At 56.8% G+C, this 14573-nt stretch overlaps 2 protein-coding genes across 3 annotated transcripts in view; both read left to right on the top strand.

Annotated features, from left to right (window-relative positions):
- TCF20 (transcription factor 20) overlaps positions 1-6887 on the top strand; it is a 192519-nt gene extending 185632 nt beyond the window's left edge. Inside the window, exon 6 of one of the 2 annotated variants that reach the window (XM_089921395.1) lies at positions 6438-6887. In XM_089921395.1, coding sequence (XP_089777521.1) covers positions 6438-6443 — 6 coding nt within the window. In that variant the 3' untranslated portion in view covers positions 6444-6887. Of the gene's footprint in view, positions 1-3755; positions 5028-6437 lie in introns of those variants that run through there. The other variant, XM_022596544.3, reaches the window with a different exon arrangement.
- Positions 6888-6985: 98 nt separating this feature from the next.
- Positions 6986-14573, top strand: part of CYP2D6 (cytochrome P450 family 2 subfamily D member 6) — a 17131-nt gene continuing 9543 nt past the window's right edge. Inside the window, 10 exon segments of the mRNA XM_089921401.1 lie at positions 6986-10508; positions 11226-11397; positions 12053-12205; positions 12292-12309; positions 12312-12451; positions 12861-13034; positions 13188-13213; positions 13215-13338; positions 13490-13717; positions 14184-14573. Of these exon segments, the coding sequence (XP_089777527.1) occupies positions 10323-10508; positions 11226-11397; positions 12053-12205; positions 12292-12309; positions 12312-12451; positions 12861-13034; positions 13188-13213; positions 13215-13338; positions 13490-13717; positions 14184-14573 (1611 nt within the window). The 5' untranslated portion in view covers positions 6986-10322.

Here is a 14573-nt window from a genome sequence, read left to right as displayed (position 1 = left end):
CCGTGCTGAGGACACAGAGCCACCATCGTTGGGTCTCCCGACAAGGCGGGGAAGGGACAGTGATTGTACATGTGAGTTCCGGTTCGTGGCGCCCCACTTTCTCACCCAGAGCAGTGTGGAAAGTGCTGTGTGACCAAGCTCAGGCCACTTAATGTCTCTGTGCTTCAGTTTTCCTTCTGTAAAAAGAGGGATAGCAGTGGCCAACCTTGTGAGGATTCAGTTAAGAAATGCCTCCACCATGCTCAGCGCAGCCTGGCCTGGGGTGCGGTGTCAGCAAATGCTGGGTGCACTGCCCTCAGCCATGCCCGGGAGGAGCAGGAGGTTCAGAGCCGCAAACCGGACCCTACAGCTGCCCTGTCGGGCAGAAAACCCCAGGGCTGGGGCAAGGAGATGTGAGTTCTAATCTCCCGCCACCACGTGAGATACCTGGCGCTTGTCCCTCACCAGGCCAGCAGTGCCACAGAGGACAGGTCCTCGGGCAGCTGTTAGTGTGCCCCCTCCTCCTGGCTCTGTGGGTGATGGAGCCGTGTGGCCGGCCTGTGCTGCCCTCTCCCCGTGCTGAAGCCTCCCTGGCTCAGGGCAGCGAGTGGGCAGGGCTCTGACCGCGGAACACCCCCCCCCCCCCACCCCGGTCTTCCATTCTCATCTGAGTAAACAAGGAGACCCCACCCCCCAGGTCTCCCGATCCAGTGGGCAGGAAGCAGTATCCTCCATCCATCTGCTGCCTTGTCCTGGGTGCCAGCTGCACACAGCAGCCTCCCTGCCCTGGAGCTGGGCCTTCCCGAGCAGCTTCTGTGGTCGGAACGTCACACAGCCGGCCTGCGTGTGAACAGCGTCATGTCCCGGGGCTCCCCTTCCCTCCCACCCCAGCCCCGGCAGCCCCTCACTGCCTCCCACAACTGCAGCTTCAGAGGTTCCCATCCCTGGTAGGATTAAGTCCAGACTGCCCAGCACGCCTCTGAGGACCCCTGGAGTCTCCGGCGAGGCTCCTTCGGCTCCTCTGAGCTTCCTCCCGTGGAGCTTTGTGCTCGCGCTTAGCTCCCTGCGCTGGAGCACTGTGCCTCCGTCTCTTCTCTGGGTCTCAGCTTCAGTGTCACTTGCTCACGGCAGCCTTCCAAGTCCCCTTGTCCCCACTCTGCAGCCTTCCTGGCATCACCACAATCTCGAGTCATGTGTGTGTCACGTATTGTCTGCATCTCCACTGGACTGCCTGCCCGGTCCTCAGGGACCGCTGTCTCTGTCCCGTCGCGCACTGGCCGGAGGGGGCACACGGCAGTCCCTGTCCTCGCAGGGCGGACAGCCGTGTTAAGTAGAGAAGCACCTACAGCCCAGGGAGGAGAGTGCTGACCTGACGGCGCCCGGGTGGGTACAGGTTGAGGACGAGGCCGCCCTCCACACCCTGGCCAGGTCCCGTGGGGCTGAGGGGGTGCCGCCTAGCCGCAGGTGGAGAGGGCAGCTTGGTGTCAGACGCGGGAGGATTTGGAGGACAGACTGACCCGGCCCAGGTTCAGGCCACGGAGGTGAAGCTGAAGGGCAGCAGGAAGGAGGGTGACGAGGGCGGGGGTGTTGGAGGCTTTGGCGCAGCATGAAGTCCCGACCGCCGGCAGCTGACCGTGCAGTTGCCTTTTTACGGAGAAGCGTGCAGGTCCTCAGCACAGAGGACCGCCCGCTCGCTCACTGGCGCAGCAGCTCCGCGCCTGCTCCGTGGCTCTGCCTGGGGTGCTGCCTTCTCAGCCATGTCCTGTGCGTTTGGATGGGGCCCACAACAATGGAGGCTCGAAGGCAGAGTCCCTGGGGCCCAAGCAGAGGAGCTTTGCTGGATGTGAGCCCCAGTCCCACTTCTAACCAGCCACGTGGCCTTGGGCCACATGTGTCGCCTCCCTCAGCTGCCTCATCTCCAAGATAAGGGGGTCAGGCCTCTCAGTGTTACTGTGAAATAATGCCTGTAAAGCTCCTAGCATAGTGCCTGGCCCCTACTTGGTGCTTAAAGAATTTTCTTCCCATTCTCCCTACTGAAGGAACAGTTTTGAGGAGCAACTGAGAAGTTAGGGTCCCATTACATTCAGGGTATCATGTGTTTGGGCCAGTCTAGTATCAGACCCTGGGGAAGGTCCCTGCTGGGAAGGCTGGAAGGCAAAGCCACAGGCGAGAGGTGCGGAAGGGCCGAGGCTGCCTGGACCACCAGGTCCCCCTGTGGCACCAGGGGAGGAGCCCAGGGTCAGCAGTGTGCACAGCCTGCCGGCCAGGCAGACCCTGGTGCCGAGACAGCCTTCATTCTGAAGATGGGCGCTGGGCTGGGGCCTGCTGTTGTGAGTAATGAGCAGGATAGGGGTGCAGACCCAAGACTGTGCCAAGCACTGGGGAGAGGGCACACCCTGCCCTGTCCCTCCCTCCACCAGCAGAGCTTTGCAGGATATGCATGGCACCTGTCCTCTGTCCTCACCTGAGAAGGCTGCTTGCTTCTCTCCGCCTTCCTGGCAGCCTTAGCCTCAGGAAACCAGAGTGAGGAGTGGAGAGTGTCCGTGCTGGGGGAGGGGGAAGCATGGACCACATAGGTGGGGCCAGAGCCACCATCAGTGCCGGGGAAGCCACACTGTGGCTGGGGACGTCCTGAGGATGGCTCAGCCGCTGGCCCACGTCCCCAGGGCCTCCAGCTGGATTCCCGGGGTTTGCTTTAACCTGAGGGTGGCGACATTGTCCTGCTGTCTCTGTGAGTCTCTTCCTGTTTATTCATGTTTTCTGTCAAGCAGTTTGGAATCTCTTTATGGCTCATGCACACAGACCAGTCTTAACTATTTTGCATATTAGTAAGTTTTATGGAAACAGAAAAGGGGATAGTGGTGTCTGGGTTTTCTTGAGGTGTATTGGCTGGAGGAGGGAGACACACACACCACACACACACACATACACACACACACACACAGAGTTTCCAAGAGTGCTGTGATTGGCAGAAACGTGAGGGTGCCACCACTCTTGGCTTCTGGTGTAATTTTTCTGGACTGAATTCCTTGGAAACTGCTTTGTCTCTCTGAGATCTTTGCACATGTAATGAATGACCCGCGAAGCATTCTGAGGAGGCCCTTGATACAACCCCACGTACCCCATGTGATCACCAGGATAGTCTTCCTGAGCCTGGAGCCTGGGCTGGAAGGAGAGACGCCAGTGGCAGGGCCTGGGGAGCCTCAGAGGATGAGCTGAGACCTGCCTTCCGTCAGAGCTCCTGGGTGGAGTGTTCGCTGTTAGATGTAAAGAGCTGCCTGTGACTGGAGGCAGCCTTCACGTGGTCCTGAGCCGGTTCTTCCACAGACTGGCTGGGTACTCAGCCACCTCTGTGAGGACTGGTCCCTGCCACCAAGTGCCAAGCCCAGCCCAGCTGCAGGCCCCAGATGGTGGGGTCCTAAGCAAGGGGTCGCCCTGAGAGCCACCCCACTCCAGGGCAGCCCCACCTGGCAGGTCAGAGAACTCTCTCCTGGTCTCGGTTCCTTCCACACACCCGGGACAGGGCACTCAGAGTCCGTTCCTGGCGCAGCTGGCCGGGTCATTGCTGCCTTTACCCTGTTTCAGGCCCAGAGCCACACGGCTGGCTCCGGGACCATTGGTCTTGGGTGTCTGCAGTGTGAGCAGTGTGTTCACAGGGGTTCTGCAGCTGCTGGACCCTGCAGAGTCCCCCTACCCCGGCGCCGCCACGGAGCAGGGGCTGTTGGCTACAGCACCACACGGGGGTTCCCAGCACCCAGTGTCTGCTTGTCTTGCAGGTGAGACTGTGGAGATGAGAAGGTGGTGGACCCTTGTGATGGAATGGAAATGGTCCTCCTGTGCAGCCACACCCCCACCCCGCCCCACCCCGCGTGCCTGCCCGTGCCAGCACTTCCTTCCTAAGTTCTTACATCACTCTCAAACTGGTGACACCACAGGAAAGAAAGACCCAAGAAGTTGGAATGGCTGTTTCCATGGACACAATCTCCATAGTGACAATGTGGGGGGTGGGGGGAGGGGGGATGATGGGAAAGGGTGGGGGGAATTAAAAGAGGGAGGGATAAAAATATATATATATAAATCTATTTTTAGTCTGGAAAGACTGTTTAAATGAAAGGTGCGCTATCCCTTTTGATTCTATTTTAAAATTATCTAGCTTAAGAATTCCAAATTTGTTCCAATAACAGTGAAATTTAAATGTGAAATTGAACTGAACAAACTCTCATCCCACAAGGACAGGGGCTGACTTAGACCCTTAGCCCAACTTACACAATTCAGAGATTCTAGACCCGGGGTTGGAAGAGCAAACAAACCACGCCAAACTATTCTATTGTCAGTAATTTGTCTCAAAGTGGGAAGGTCAAGGGGGAGGGAAGTGGGGATGGTCCGTGTTTTCAAGAGTGGGAGAATGATGTTTAAACACAAAAATAAATTTTTTCATTTCCAGAAACACTATTTATTTATTATTTTTAAGATTTTTATCTTTTGGGGGGGGTGAAATTGGCACAAGCTCCAAGGTCACAGCTGCGTCCTGGGTCACTGTGGCCGGTGAGAGCCCCAAGCATCCCACGAAGTGGCTCAGCCGGCAGGGTCAAGGGATGGCCGCCTCTGGGCATGTTTCAGGCAGCTGTGCCCTGACCCCCAGGACACACGGGACGGAAGCCTAAGCTGTAGGAGTGGACACAGGGAGGGACAGTGTCAGGTATGATCATGTGAGGTAAGCTGACCAGGAACACCCACTCCACCCTTTTTTCTTTTGCTTTCATTTTTATAAAGGAAAAGGGGGCCTGTCGGTTGAGCAGCCCCGTGCTACATGATTCTTTATGTTGTATTGTTTTGTTTTGTTTTGTAAATTGTACAGTTTTTAAATATCTGAGTTTTAAAAAAAGAAAAAAGTACAAAAAAATCTTGTTAAGGCCTTAAGAAGGGGTTAGTGCATCTTTCAGGGGTCACTCTGCCGTGGGGATAAAATAGCTGTTTCACAAACAGTTTTATTTAAAAAACAAAACAAAAAAAATCAAAAAAAAATAATAAACTTCATTTTAACCTTGTTTCCTTTTTTGTTTAAAGCAAACGCGTCTCTTTCTCCTCCCATCCCAGTCCCCAGGGTGGCTCTGGTTCTGCTGCAGGGGTGGCTGCCAGCTCACTGGTCCAGCCGTCCTGGCCTCCTGCAGGCCTTGCAGCAGAGCCTGGAATGAAACAAACCGAGGACTCCTGCCACTCGCCCTCGAGGGTGGAACTCAGCCACGTATGGGGATGGCCAGATTGCTTAAGTTGATATGAGGACATATTTCCAATCAACATTAATTTTAAACGTTATTAAAAAATAATACAATGTTAATGGACTTTATTTTTAGAGAACAGTAATACTGGAAGGAATGTTGTGAAGTAGAAATAAGCAATTATAAATGAGTTCTTGTGTGCTGATCAATTTGAGGCTGCAGAAATGGCAGACTAATTTTGTTATAATAGCTACATCAAGCAGTGCGGTCCATTTATAATTTTGCTCGGCCAGGATGGAGCTGTGTGGGTGGGTGTGCTGTGTCGGCCACGGAGCCTGCATAGAAATGACAGCTTTTTGAGCTCCTTGGCTTCCCATCTGGTCTTGACTTGGCATTAACACAGTTCAAATGAAATTGATAGATTTCAGGTGTTGAGAACTAAGCCACAAAACTTGGAAGATATGCATCTTAAGGAATATCTTTTCCTGACAGCAAATGGTTCTTCATCATTTTGCCTTTTCTTCTTCTGTCCTCTTTTGACTTGCTGATGATACTCTGAGTAAGGCACTTTTGACGGTTCCTCAAACTGGCTACTGAAATGACCGTTAACTGGGGAGTGGCCCTATTCCAGGCTCCACTCCTGACTCTAGCTTTCCCAGTTCTGCAGGAAGCCTCAGCTGTTCATGTGCATTTCAACTCCTGCCACTTTTGAGCTCTATATATTTTTTAACAGACTTTATTTTCTAGAGTAGCTTGAGGTTCATAGTGTAAAGCAAAATGTACGGCGGTTTCCCTCGTATGCTGTGCCCCCACACAGGTGCACAGCCTCCCCCAGTATCAGCGTTACCCACCAAAAGTGGTGCTTTTTCTTTATGACTGGTGAACTTACATTGACACATCATTGTCACCCAGAGCCCATAGTTTACATTAGGGTCCACTCTTGGTGGTGTACATTCTGTGGGTTTGGACAAACGTTTAATGACATGTATCCACCATTATAGTATCATGCAGAGTAATTTCACTGCCCTAAAAATTCTCTGTGCTCCCCCTCTTCATCCCTCCCTCCCCTGAGCCCTGGCAACCACTGATTGTTCACTGCCTCCATAGTGTTTGCCTTTTCCAGAATGTCATATAGTTGGAGTTACACAGCATGTAGCCTTTTCAGATTGGTTTCTTTCATTTGGTAATAGGCCTTTAAGGTTCCTCTTGACATGGCTTGACAGCTCATTTCTTTTTTAGTGCTGAAGAATATTCTGTTGCCTGGACATACCACAGTTTACCCATTCACCTACTGAAAGACATCTTGGTTTCTCCAAGTTTTGGCAATTACGAATAAAACTGCTGTAAACGTCAGTGTACAGGTACAGGTTTTTTTGTAAGGAGCGGCCCAACTGTCTTCCGCAGTGGCCGTACCGTCTTACATTCTCTCCCCTGCAGTGAATGAGACTTCCTGCTGCTCCACATCCTGGTCAGCATTCGGTGTTCTCAGTGTTCTGGATATTGACCACTCTAATCGGTGTGCAGTGGTGATGTATTATTTTAAAGTAATTTTTACGCCGTGGTTTAAAAACACAGCAAAAGTACCATCTTAACCGGTAAGGGTACTGTTCGGTAGTGTGAGGCATATTCATACTGTTGCGCAGCCGAGCTCCGGAACTTTTTCATCTTGTCCAGCCGAAGCCCTGTTCCCGGAAAACTACGGGAGGGGCCGGCCATTACCCCCACCCCGCCCAAGACCGCTCGCTCGCTCGCTCGTGGCGCTCCCCCAACCACGCCGCCGCCCCCCCCCCCCCCCCCACTCCCGGCGGCTGCCGGGCCGGCCCTCCACCTGGATCCCAGCAGGGCCCGGGAGGGCAGTACCGCGAGTCAGATGCCAGCTCCCACTTCTGTCCCCCGGGAGGAGCGAGAATTGAGGGGTTTCTTCTCTTCCGCGGGCTTGGCCTTGCCGCGGGGGAGGGGAGCGAGCAAAATGCCACCAACTTTACAGCGCTCTCTCTGGGCGCTGCAGCTCCCTACTTGCTTTCTAGAGCTCTCTCCAAGGGGCTTGCTCCGCATCGCGTTGGGGTCCCACGGCTGGGTCTCCGTACTTGGGGGCCCCAGGGCCTGGCGCTTTCTGGTCCGTCATCTTGCGGACGTCACCCAAGGACTCAGTCTCAGGTCGCAGTGTCCAGTTGGGCCTTCCCTGCACGGGCGAACACGTGTGACACGGAGATTGGGGGAGGGGAGGGAATGGGGGGGCTCATCCCTCTAGCACCAACAGCTTCACCAGAGCAGAAACCAGCAAGGGCAGGCTGAGTATGTTTCTAAAATAATAAATTTCAGTAACTTAAATGCTGGCCCTCATAGAAGTTAGTCCACTGTAGAGCAGTGGCTCAGAGCATGAGTTTTGAGATAGACCATAATGGTGCTCTGTGACTTTGACCCCGTGATCCCTGAGACTCCAGTGCCTTGGGGACCATAAAGCCACCTACCTTACAGGGTGTGGGGAGGATGGGGAGTGAAGCAGTGCCCGGCATGTGAGTGTGCACAATGATTGAAAAAGGCCGTTGGCCTCACGATCACAGGTTTTCCTCAAGGCCTGTCCTGGACAATAGGCGCCCAGTAACGGGAGGGCACTGCCTGAATTACAGGCATGTCTGTCACTGCCCTTCGTATGTCCATTACAGTGACTGTTTGGGGAGGGCGTGAAACATCCAAAAGGTAGATGCAATTTATCGAGGGCCACTGTGACAAACCTGTGATGGACCATCCTGCCAGCCCGACTAACACCCCCTGATTTTCTGGCTGAGCCCCGATGAAAGACCACAGGCTGGATCTGAGAAGACCCCACGGTGCCCATGGGTCTTACCCTCTCAGTCTTTTGAGTGGCCTCAAAACTGGTCTCCCCGCCTCTTTGAGGCCCAGGAACCCCGGTTTCCCACAATCCAGTCCTCTGCCGGACCTTGCAAAGGCCCCAGCCTCAAGTTGCCCCCGTCCTGCTGTTTTGCATTGGTGCTTTAGTCCCGCTGCCAGGTCACCTTGGCTTGCAGAGCCGAGCCAGCTGAAGTCCTCTGGGAGGTTTTCCCGGAAAGTGTGCTCCAGCCTGAGGCAATGTCCCCACAACCCTCAACGCAATCCCTGCACTGCTGGCCTGGTGGTTAGGTCTCTGGCTCCCACTCCTCTTGGTCATGAGCACCTTGAAGCAGGGGCCCACCGTCGCCTTCCCGCCATGCTGCCAGTGCCGTGCCCAGCTCAGCACCCAGCACAGGGTGCATCCAGACAGGGTGGGACAGAACCCAAGCCTTGGTCAAGGCAAGATGCAGGAAAGGCCAGATAAACTGAGGAAGGCCCAGTCGGGCCCCAGCCAGCTAGACCCTCCGGCCCTGGGCCTGGCAGGAGAGTGGAGATGTGGGAATTTGGAAGGGGAGGAGCAGCTTTCACAGACCAAGCAGGGATTGCAAATGTTGAAAGCCAGTACCTGAAGGCCACAGCACTCTGTGTTGTCCTGCACCCTGAGAAGAACCTGGTCCTCTCCCCGCTGGGGAGTGAGATGGGAGGGAGGGAATGGGGGTGTCAGGGTACGGGAGTGGGGACAGCTGTTTTCAGAAAGAGAGGTTGCCTCATATACCCCTGGGATGGGTGAGGGGGCTTGACCCCTACCCAGGAAATGCCACAATTCCAGCCTGGAGGTGGCACACACTGGTGCAGGGTGGTACCAAGGTTTGCACATATCGTCGAGGACTGGAGCCACTGAAGGGGACCAGAGAGTCAGGATTGGAAGGTGCGGGGCTGGAGCCAGGGTGGACTGGACCCATGGAGAGGGAGGAGGCTGGCAAAGGGAGAGGCCTGAGAATCCATTCTTTGTGGTCCTCAGCAGGCCTGTGAGGATGTAAAGAAATTACATCCCCATCTGGTATCCATGCCCTTGTCTTCTAGAGTTTGAACAGCTGATGTTCAAGGACAAATCAAGGAGGAGGAAGCAGACCCACTCCTCTGAGGACAGTCACAGCCTATGCTAAGCCACTCTAGTACCCTGAGCTTACTGGCAGTCCAGTCAACAAGGTAAAGTGCCCACCTCACATGTCTCCAAGTTAGGAAATGGGCACAGACACAAGATTCATCACCTGGGTGGCTACAAGAGCTAGAAGGTCCAAGGACCAGTTTGTAACAAACTTAGGAAAGGGTCTCTGGGCCATCAGACCAGCTGGTCATGTGACTAGGGAGCTCTGAAGACAATCCTGCTGCCTCCCTACCCCCAGATTCAAACTTGTCATGGCCACAACCAGGCAGAAACGGGCAGAAACTAAGGAAGCTGAGCCAGCGGCCAGCCAGGTGAAGGTCCCCAGCATCACTGCGAGCAGCCTCGAGGTGGGAGGAGGTGGGTTGGGTCCAGGCAACCACTGAGAACTCCGAGGACTTGGTGCTGAGTCTCTGTGCAAGCGTGTAAGTGGTACATATGTGTTAATGTGTCTGGCTTTGTGGGTGTGTAAATATGCATGTGAGCATGTGAGTAGGCAGTATGTGAATGTAAGTGTGGTTTATGAGTGTGTGACTCTGTGTGTGTGTTGAGTATACTAGTGTGAAGTGAGGGGACACCAAGAACTTTATCCCCCTACAGTGGTCCCTCTGGTCATTAGGACCTCCCTCCAGTGCTGGGCAAGGGCCAGTAACAAACTTGGAAGGTGAAGGCCACTCAGGAGGAGGCAGGTGATACATGGGAGGACAAGGACATGTTCTGGGGATGAGGCTGTGAGCATATTAGAGTGAGCCTAAAGTGACAGGTGGGTGGCAGGATCAAATCTGAAGACCCCTGATTCTTCCTCGGAATCTTTACAGAGCTGGGGAGTCAGGCTAGGGGAAGGGGAGGACTTCTTGTGTCCTCCCCCTACCCTCCGTAAGCACGTGGAGAGGGCAGGAGGGACAGTGGCCATCTGTGCACCTGACTTTCCCTGACCCCTCCCTGCACCCTCTGGCAGCACACTCTCCCTGGCAGGTTGGCTCAGGGCAGAGGGCAAAGGCCAGTCTCAGCTCCTTTCATAAAGACCCAGACTGGTTGAGCCCTGGAGGTGCAGTTGAGAGTGCCCTGCCTGGGCTTAGTCCTGGGTGTCTGATGTATTGAGGAGCCCAGTGCACACTGAGGCAGCCATGCTGCTGACTGGGGATACACTGGCGACCCTGGCCGTGGCCGTGGCCGTCTTCCTGCTCTTGGTGGACCAGATGCACCGGCACTCACGTTGGGCTGCACGCTACCCACCAGGTCCCATGCCACTGCCTGGGCTGGGTAACCTGCTGCAGGTGAACTTCCAGGACCCACTTCTCAGCTTTAGCCAGGTAAGGAGGGTGGGGGTGGGAAGTGGGCAGCGGAGGTCCTAGGGACCCCACCTAGCAGCAGACAGCGGGTGGTGGGTGAAGTCACAGGCTGGAAAAGGAACTGGGCCAAGAGGAGGAGGCAGATTTGAGAGGCTTCTTGAGGGAGGGCATTTGTTCAGGGCTCGAGAACAGTTTGGATTTTCCCAACAGAGGTCCAAGAGGGCAAAGGCCAGAGGGTGGGGGAGTACGACTTGGCAACAGGCTGGGGATTCAGCTGGCCAGCTCTTACATTACATGAGCCTGAGTCCCTTATGATTACATCAGGAGGAAAGGTCTCGAGAATGGGGGAGAGGAGTCTGGTCTTGAGCCCTACTTAAATCAGGTAGTCGAGGTTGAGAGAGGTAGTGATCTGGTTCAAATCTTTTGCCACCATGAGACCTTGGACCTCACGCTTACCTCTATGAATCTGTTTCTTCACCTGTAAAATGGGATGCTAACTTGGTCTATTGACAACTTTGGTGACCTCTGCACAGTCATAGCTGGGTGGTCTGATCCAACTTGAGGTCCTCGACTGTGGTGGATGTAATTAACCCCCAGGCTCACAAGACTGGATAAAATCTTTGCACCCCCTCGCTCCTGGTAGGGGCCTAGGGGTCCCGCAGGGCTCACGCCATGAGGCTGGGCCCGCAGCCTGGCGGGGCCTGGGCTTGACAAACGCCCTCGACCTTCGGCCTGCAGCTGCGACGCCGCTTCGGGGACGTGTTCAGCCTGCAGCAGGTCTGGACTCCCGTCGTCGTGCTCAACGGGCTGGCGGCTGTGCGAGAGGCGCTGGTGTACCGCAGCCAGGACAACTACGACCGCCCACCTGCGACAGTTTACGAGCACTTGGGTTACGGGCCGCGCTCGGAAGGCAAGCGGAGAAGGGGGCAGACCGCGTCCCGGCGGGGACTGCGCCAGCAGTGACCCGATACCGGCAGGGCCAAGGGGAGGCAGGGTCGCGGACATTCGGTGCAGGGAAGAGCCAGCGAATTTGAAGGGGCAGCAAGAGGAGAAAGGAGTCTGTGCCAAGGGTCGGGGGAGGAAGAATGCGGGCGAGGCAGGGGGCGGGGCCTTACGGAGAGAGGGCGGCCCAGGGCCATCGCGGGCACGAAGGGGAGGTCAGGGTGGGCAGGAATGAGGACAAAGTCAGAGCGGGCGGGGTAGGGCCGGGCCAGGACCTTCCCCGAAGAGGAAAGGGGGTCCCGGTGGGCAAAGTAAAAATTGGAGCCAAGATCTGACCCTAGCAGGGGAGAGTAGGCGAGCAATGCGGGCGGGCAGAGAGTGGGACCGGTCCCCAGCTGGAAGGGGGTGTCAAAGTGGGCGGCATTCGTTTGGGAGGGGAGGGTGAGGTTGGTGTGGGCGGAGCGGAGGGGCGAGGCCTGCCCCCAAAGGGGGCGGGGCTGTGTGAGCAGAGCACCAGGAGGGGCGGGCCGAGGAGGACTGACGAGCCCGCCAGCGCTGTGGGCGAGCAGAAGGTGGGGCCGGGACACACCCGAGCCACGCCCACGTGCCCGCTCCACCCCCAGGAGTGATCCTGGCGCTCTAAGGGAAAGCCTGGCGCGAGGAGCGGCGCTTCTCCTCGTCCACCCTGCGCAATTTCGACCTGGGCAAGAAGTCGTTGGAGCAGTGGGTGACCGAGGAGGCCTCGTGCCTCTGTGCCGCCTTCGCCGATCAGGCCGGTGGGTGCTGAGGGACAGCGAACAGGTTTGGAGAGGCTGGGGGAGGAGATGGAGGCGACGCCCTGACGTGCACCGTTCCCTCCCAGGACGCCCCTTTAGCCCCAACGCCTCCTGAATAAAGCGGTGAGCAACGTGATCGCCTCCTTGACCTTCGGGAGCCGCTTTGAGTACAACGACCTTCGCATCCTCAAGCTGTTGGACATATTGGAGGATGGACTGAAGGAGGAGGTTGGCTTCGTGCGCCAGGTGAGGGAAGGGAGCTTCATAGAGGAGGCCTCCGTCCTGCAAAGGGCCTCCCCGGAGGAGGATTTGCGTAGAGGGTCAGAGGAGGAAAGGGCATTCCGGGAGGAGAAACTGCAAGGGAAAAGGCCTGGAAGTGGGGAAATGACAGACAACACAGATGGGAGAGGCGGGGCGAGGGTCAGCGGGCTTAGGGGAGGGAGGGTTCCTTCATTGGAAGGCACCGGCACCCATGAGATGTAGACTTTAGGTTTATCTTTCTGCGCCCAGGGCCAGGAGAGAGGGGCGAGGCCTGCACTTAGGGAGGAACAAGGTCAATGGTGGGGACATCCTGGAGGAGGCTAGGACCTGACTGGTCCAGGTGAAAGCCTGAGCACCACAAGGTCCCAGGGCCCCAAAGCTGTGACCCCCACAGGTGCTGGAAGCAATCCCCGTGCTCCTGCGTATCCCAGGGCTGGCTGCCAGGGTCTTCCCGGGGCAGAGAGCCTTCATGGTCCTGATTGATGAGCTGGTCATCGAGCACAGGGTGACCCGGGACCGGGCCCAGCCACCCCGAGACCTGACTGACGCCTTCTTGGATGAGGTGGAGGTGAGGTGGGTTGAGGGTTGAAGACCCCGTGAGGCAAGCGCAGGCCTGTGTAGCACCCCGTGACCAGACATCTGGGCTGACAGGAGCAGAGTGGGAGGCCATTTGGAGGCTTCCTCCCTCTGTCCCTGCGCTTACCTTCCCTGCGTGGCCCAGGCCAAGGGGAACCCCGAGAGCAGCTTCACGTCTGGTGGTGTCTGACCTCTTCTCTGCCGGGGTGATCACCACCTCGGCCACGCTGGCCTGGGCCCTCCTCCTCATGATCCTGCACCCAGACGTGCAGCGAGAGCCTAGCCCAAGGGGACAGGTGGGATGGGGGAGGGAGGAAAGGGACAGCCTGAGGCCCCTGGGCTTGGTGGGTTTGGCCACCAGTAGCAGCTCTGTGCAGAGGTCACAGTGACCTGCCCCTCCGAGTGGGCACAGCCCTACACAGGAGTCAGGAGGAGGTCAGGGCCCAGCCCTTGGGTCTGACCACTATGAGGATGCTTGTTTTTCCAGGACGTGTCCAACAGGAAGTCGATGAGGTGATAGGGCAGGTGAGGCAACCAGGGATGGGGGATCAGGCCCTCGTGCCCTTCACCATGGCCGTGGTCCATGAGGTGCAGTGCTTTGGGGACATCATCGCACTGGGCCTGCCCCACATGACATCCCGTGACATCGAAGTTCAGGGCTTCCTCATCCCAAAGGTAGGCCTGCGGCTCTCCTCACCCCAGCTCGGCACCACCTGCCACCTGGTAGCCCCAATGTGGGCATTGCCAGGTGGGGTCAGGACTGCAATCCAAGCCACCCAATCCTCATCTCCACAGGCACTGAATGTCCCAGGCTGGGGGGGTGTGAGGATGAGAGCAGAGGCAGGGCTGGCCCTGTCCATTCAGAGCCCGTAGTCGGGTAGGGAAGACAAACTAAAGCGTGTCACAGGTGTTGGAGGAGCCCGTTCACCAAGGGACAGGTGGCAGTAAGGGCACCCATGGGAGGCAAGTCACTTACCCTGCCATGGGGACAGGGAGGGTGCCGAGAAGCTTCTTGGGCTGAGGGTTACTTGAAGAGTCCAGGTGTGTGCCAGGCAGAGGGTGTGTGCCCATGTGTGTTTGGTCGCAGGGGTCAAGGCATCCCCCAGTCCAGACCCCACCCATGCCAGATATTTCCTGCCAGGGGACGACACTCATCAACAACCTGTCATCAGTGCCGAAGGACGAGACCATCTGGAAGAAGCCCTCCCACTTCCACCCGGAGCACTTCCTGGATGCCCAGGGCCGCTTCGTCAAGCAGGAGGCCTTCATACCCTTCTCAGCAGGTACCTGTGGGGTGCCCGGTTTGCTTACCTGTCCTGAGGGAGTCTTGAAGGGGAGGAGCCCAGGCCCCCAGGCTCAGAGAGCCCCCATGCCCGCCCACAGGCCGCCGCTCGTGCCTTGGGAGCCCCTCGCCTGCATGGAGCGCTTCCTCTTCTTCACCAGCCTCCTGCAGCACTTGAGCTTCTCAGTGCCCACTGGGCAGCCCCGCCCCAGTGGCCACGGTGTCTTTGCCTTCCTGGTGACCCCATCC

This window comes from Delphinapterus leucas, chromosome 11 (genome assembly GCF_059928025.1).
Source record: "Delphinapterus leucas isolate spDelLeu-1000000601 "Yukka" chromosome 11, BTC_Dleu_Yukka2, whole genome shotgun sequence".
In the NCBI taxonomy this organism is placed as follows: Eukaryota; Metazoa; Chordata; class Mammalia; order Artiodactyla; family Monodontidae; genus Delphinapterus; species Delphinapterus leucas.
This window is presented reverse-complemented; position numbering and strand designations above follow the sequence as displayed.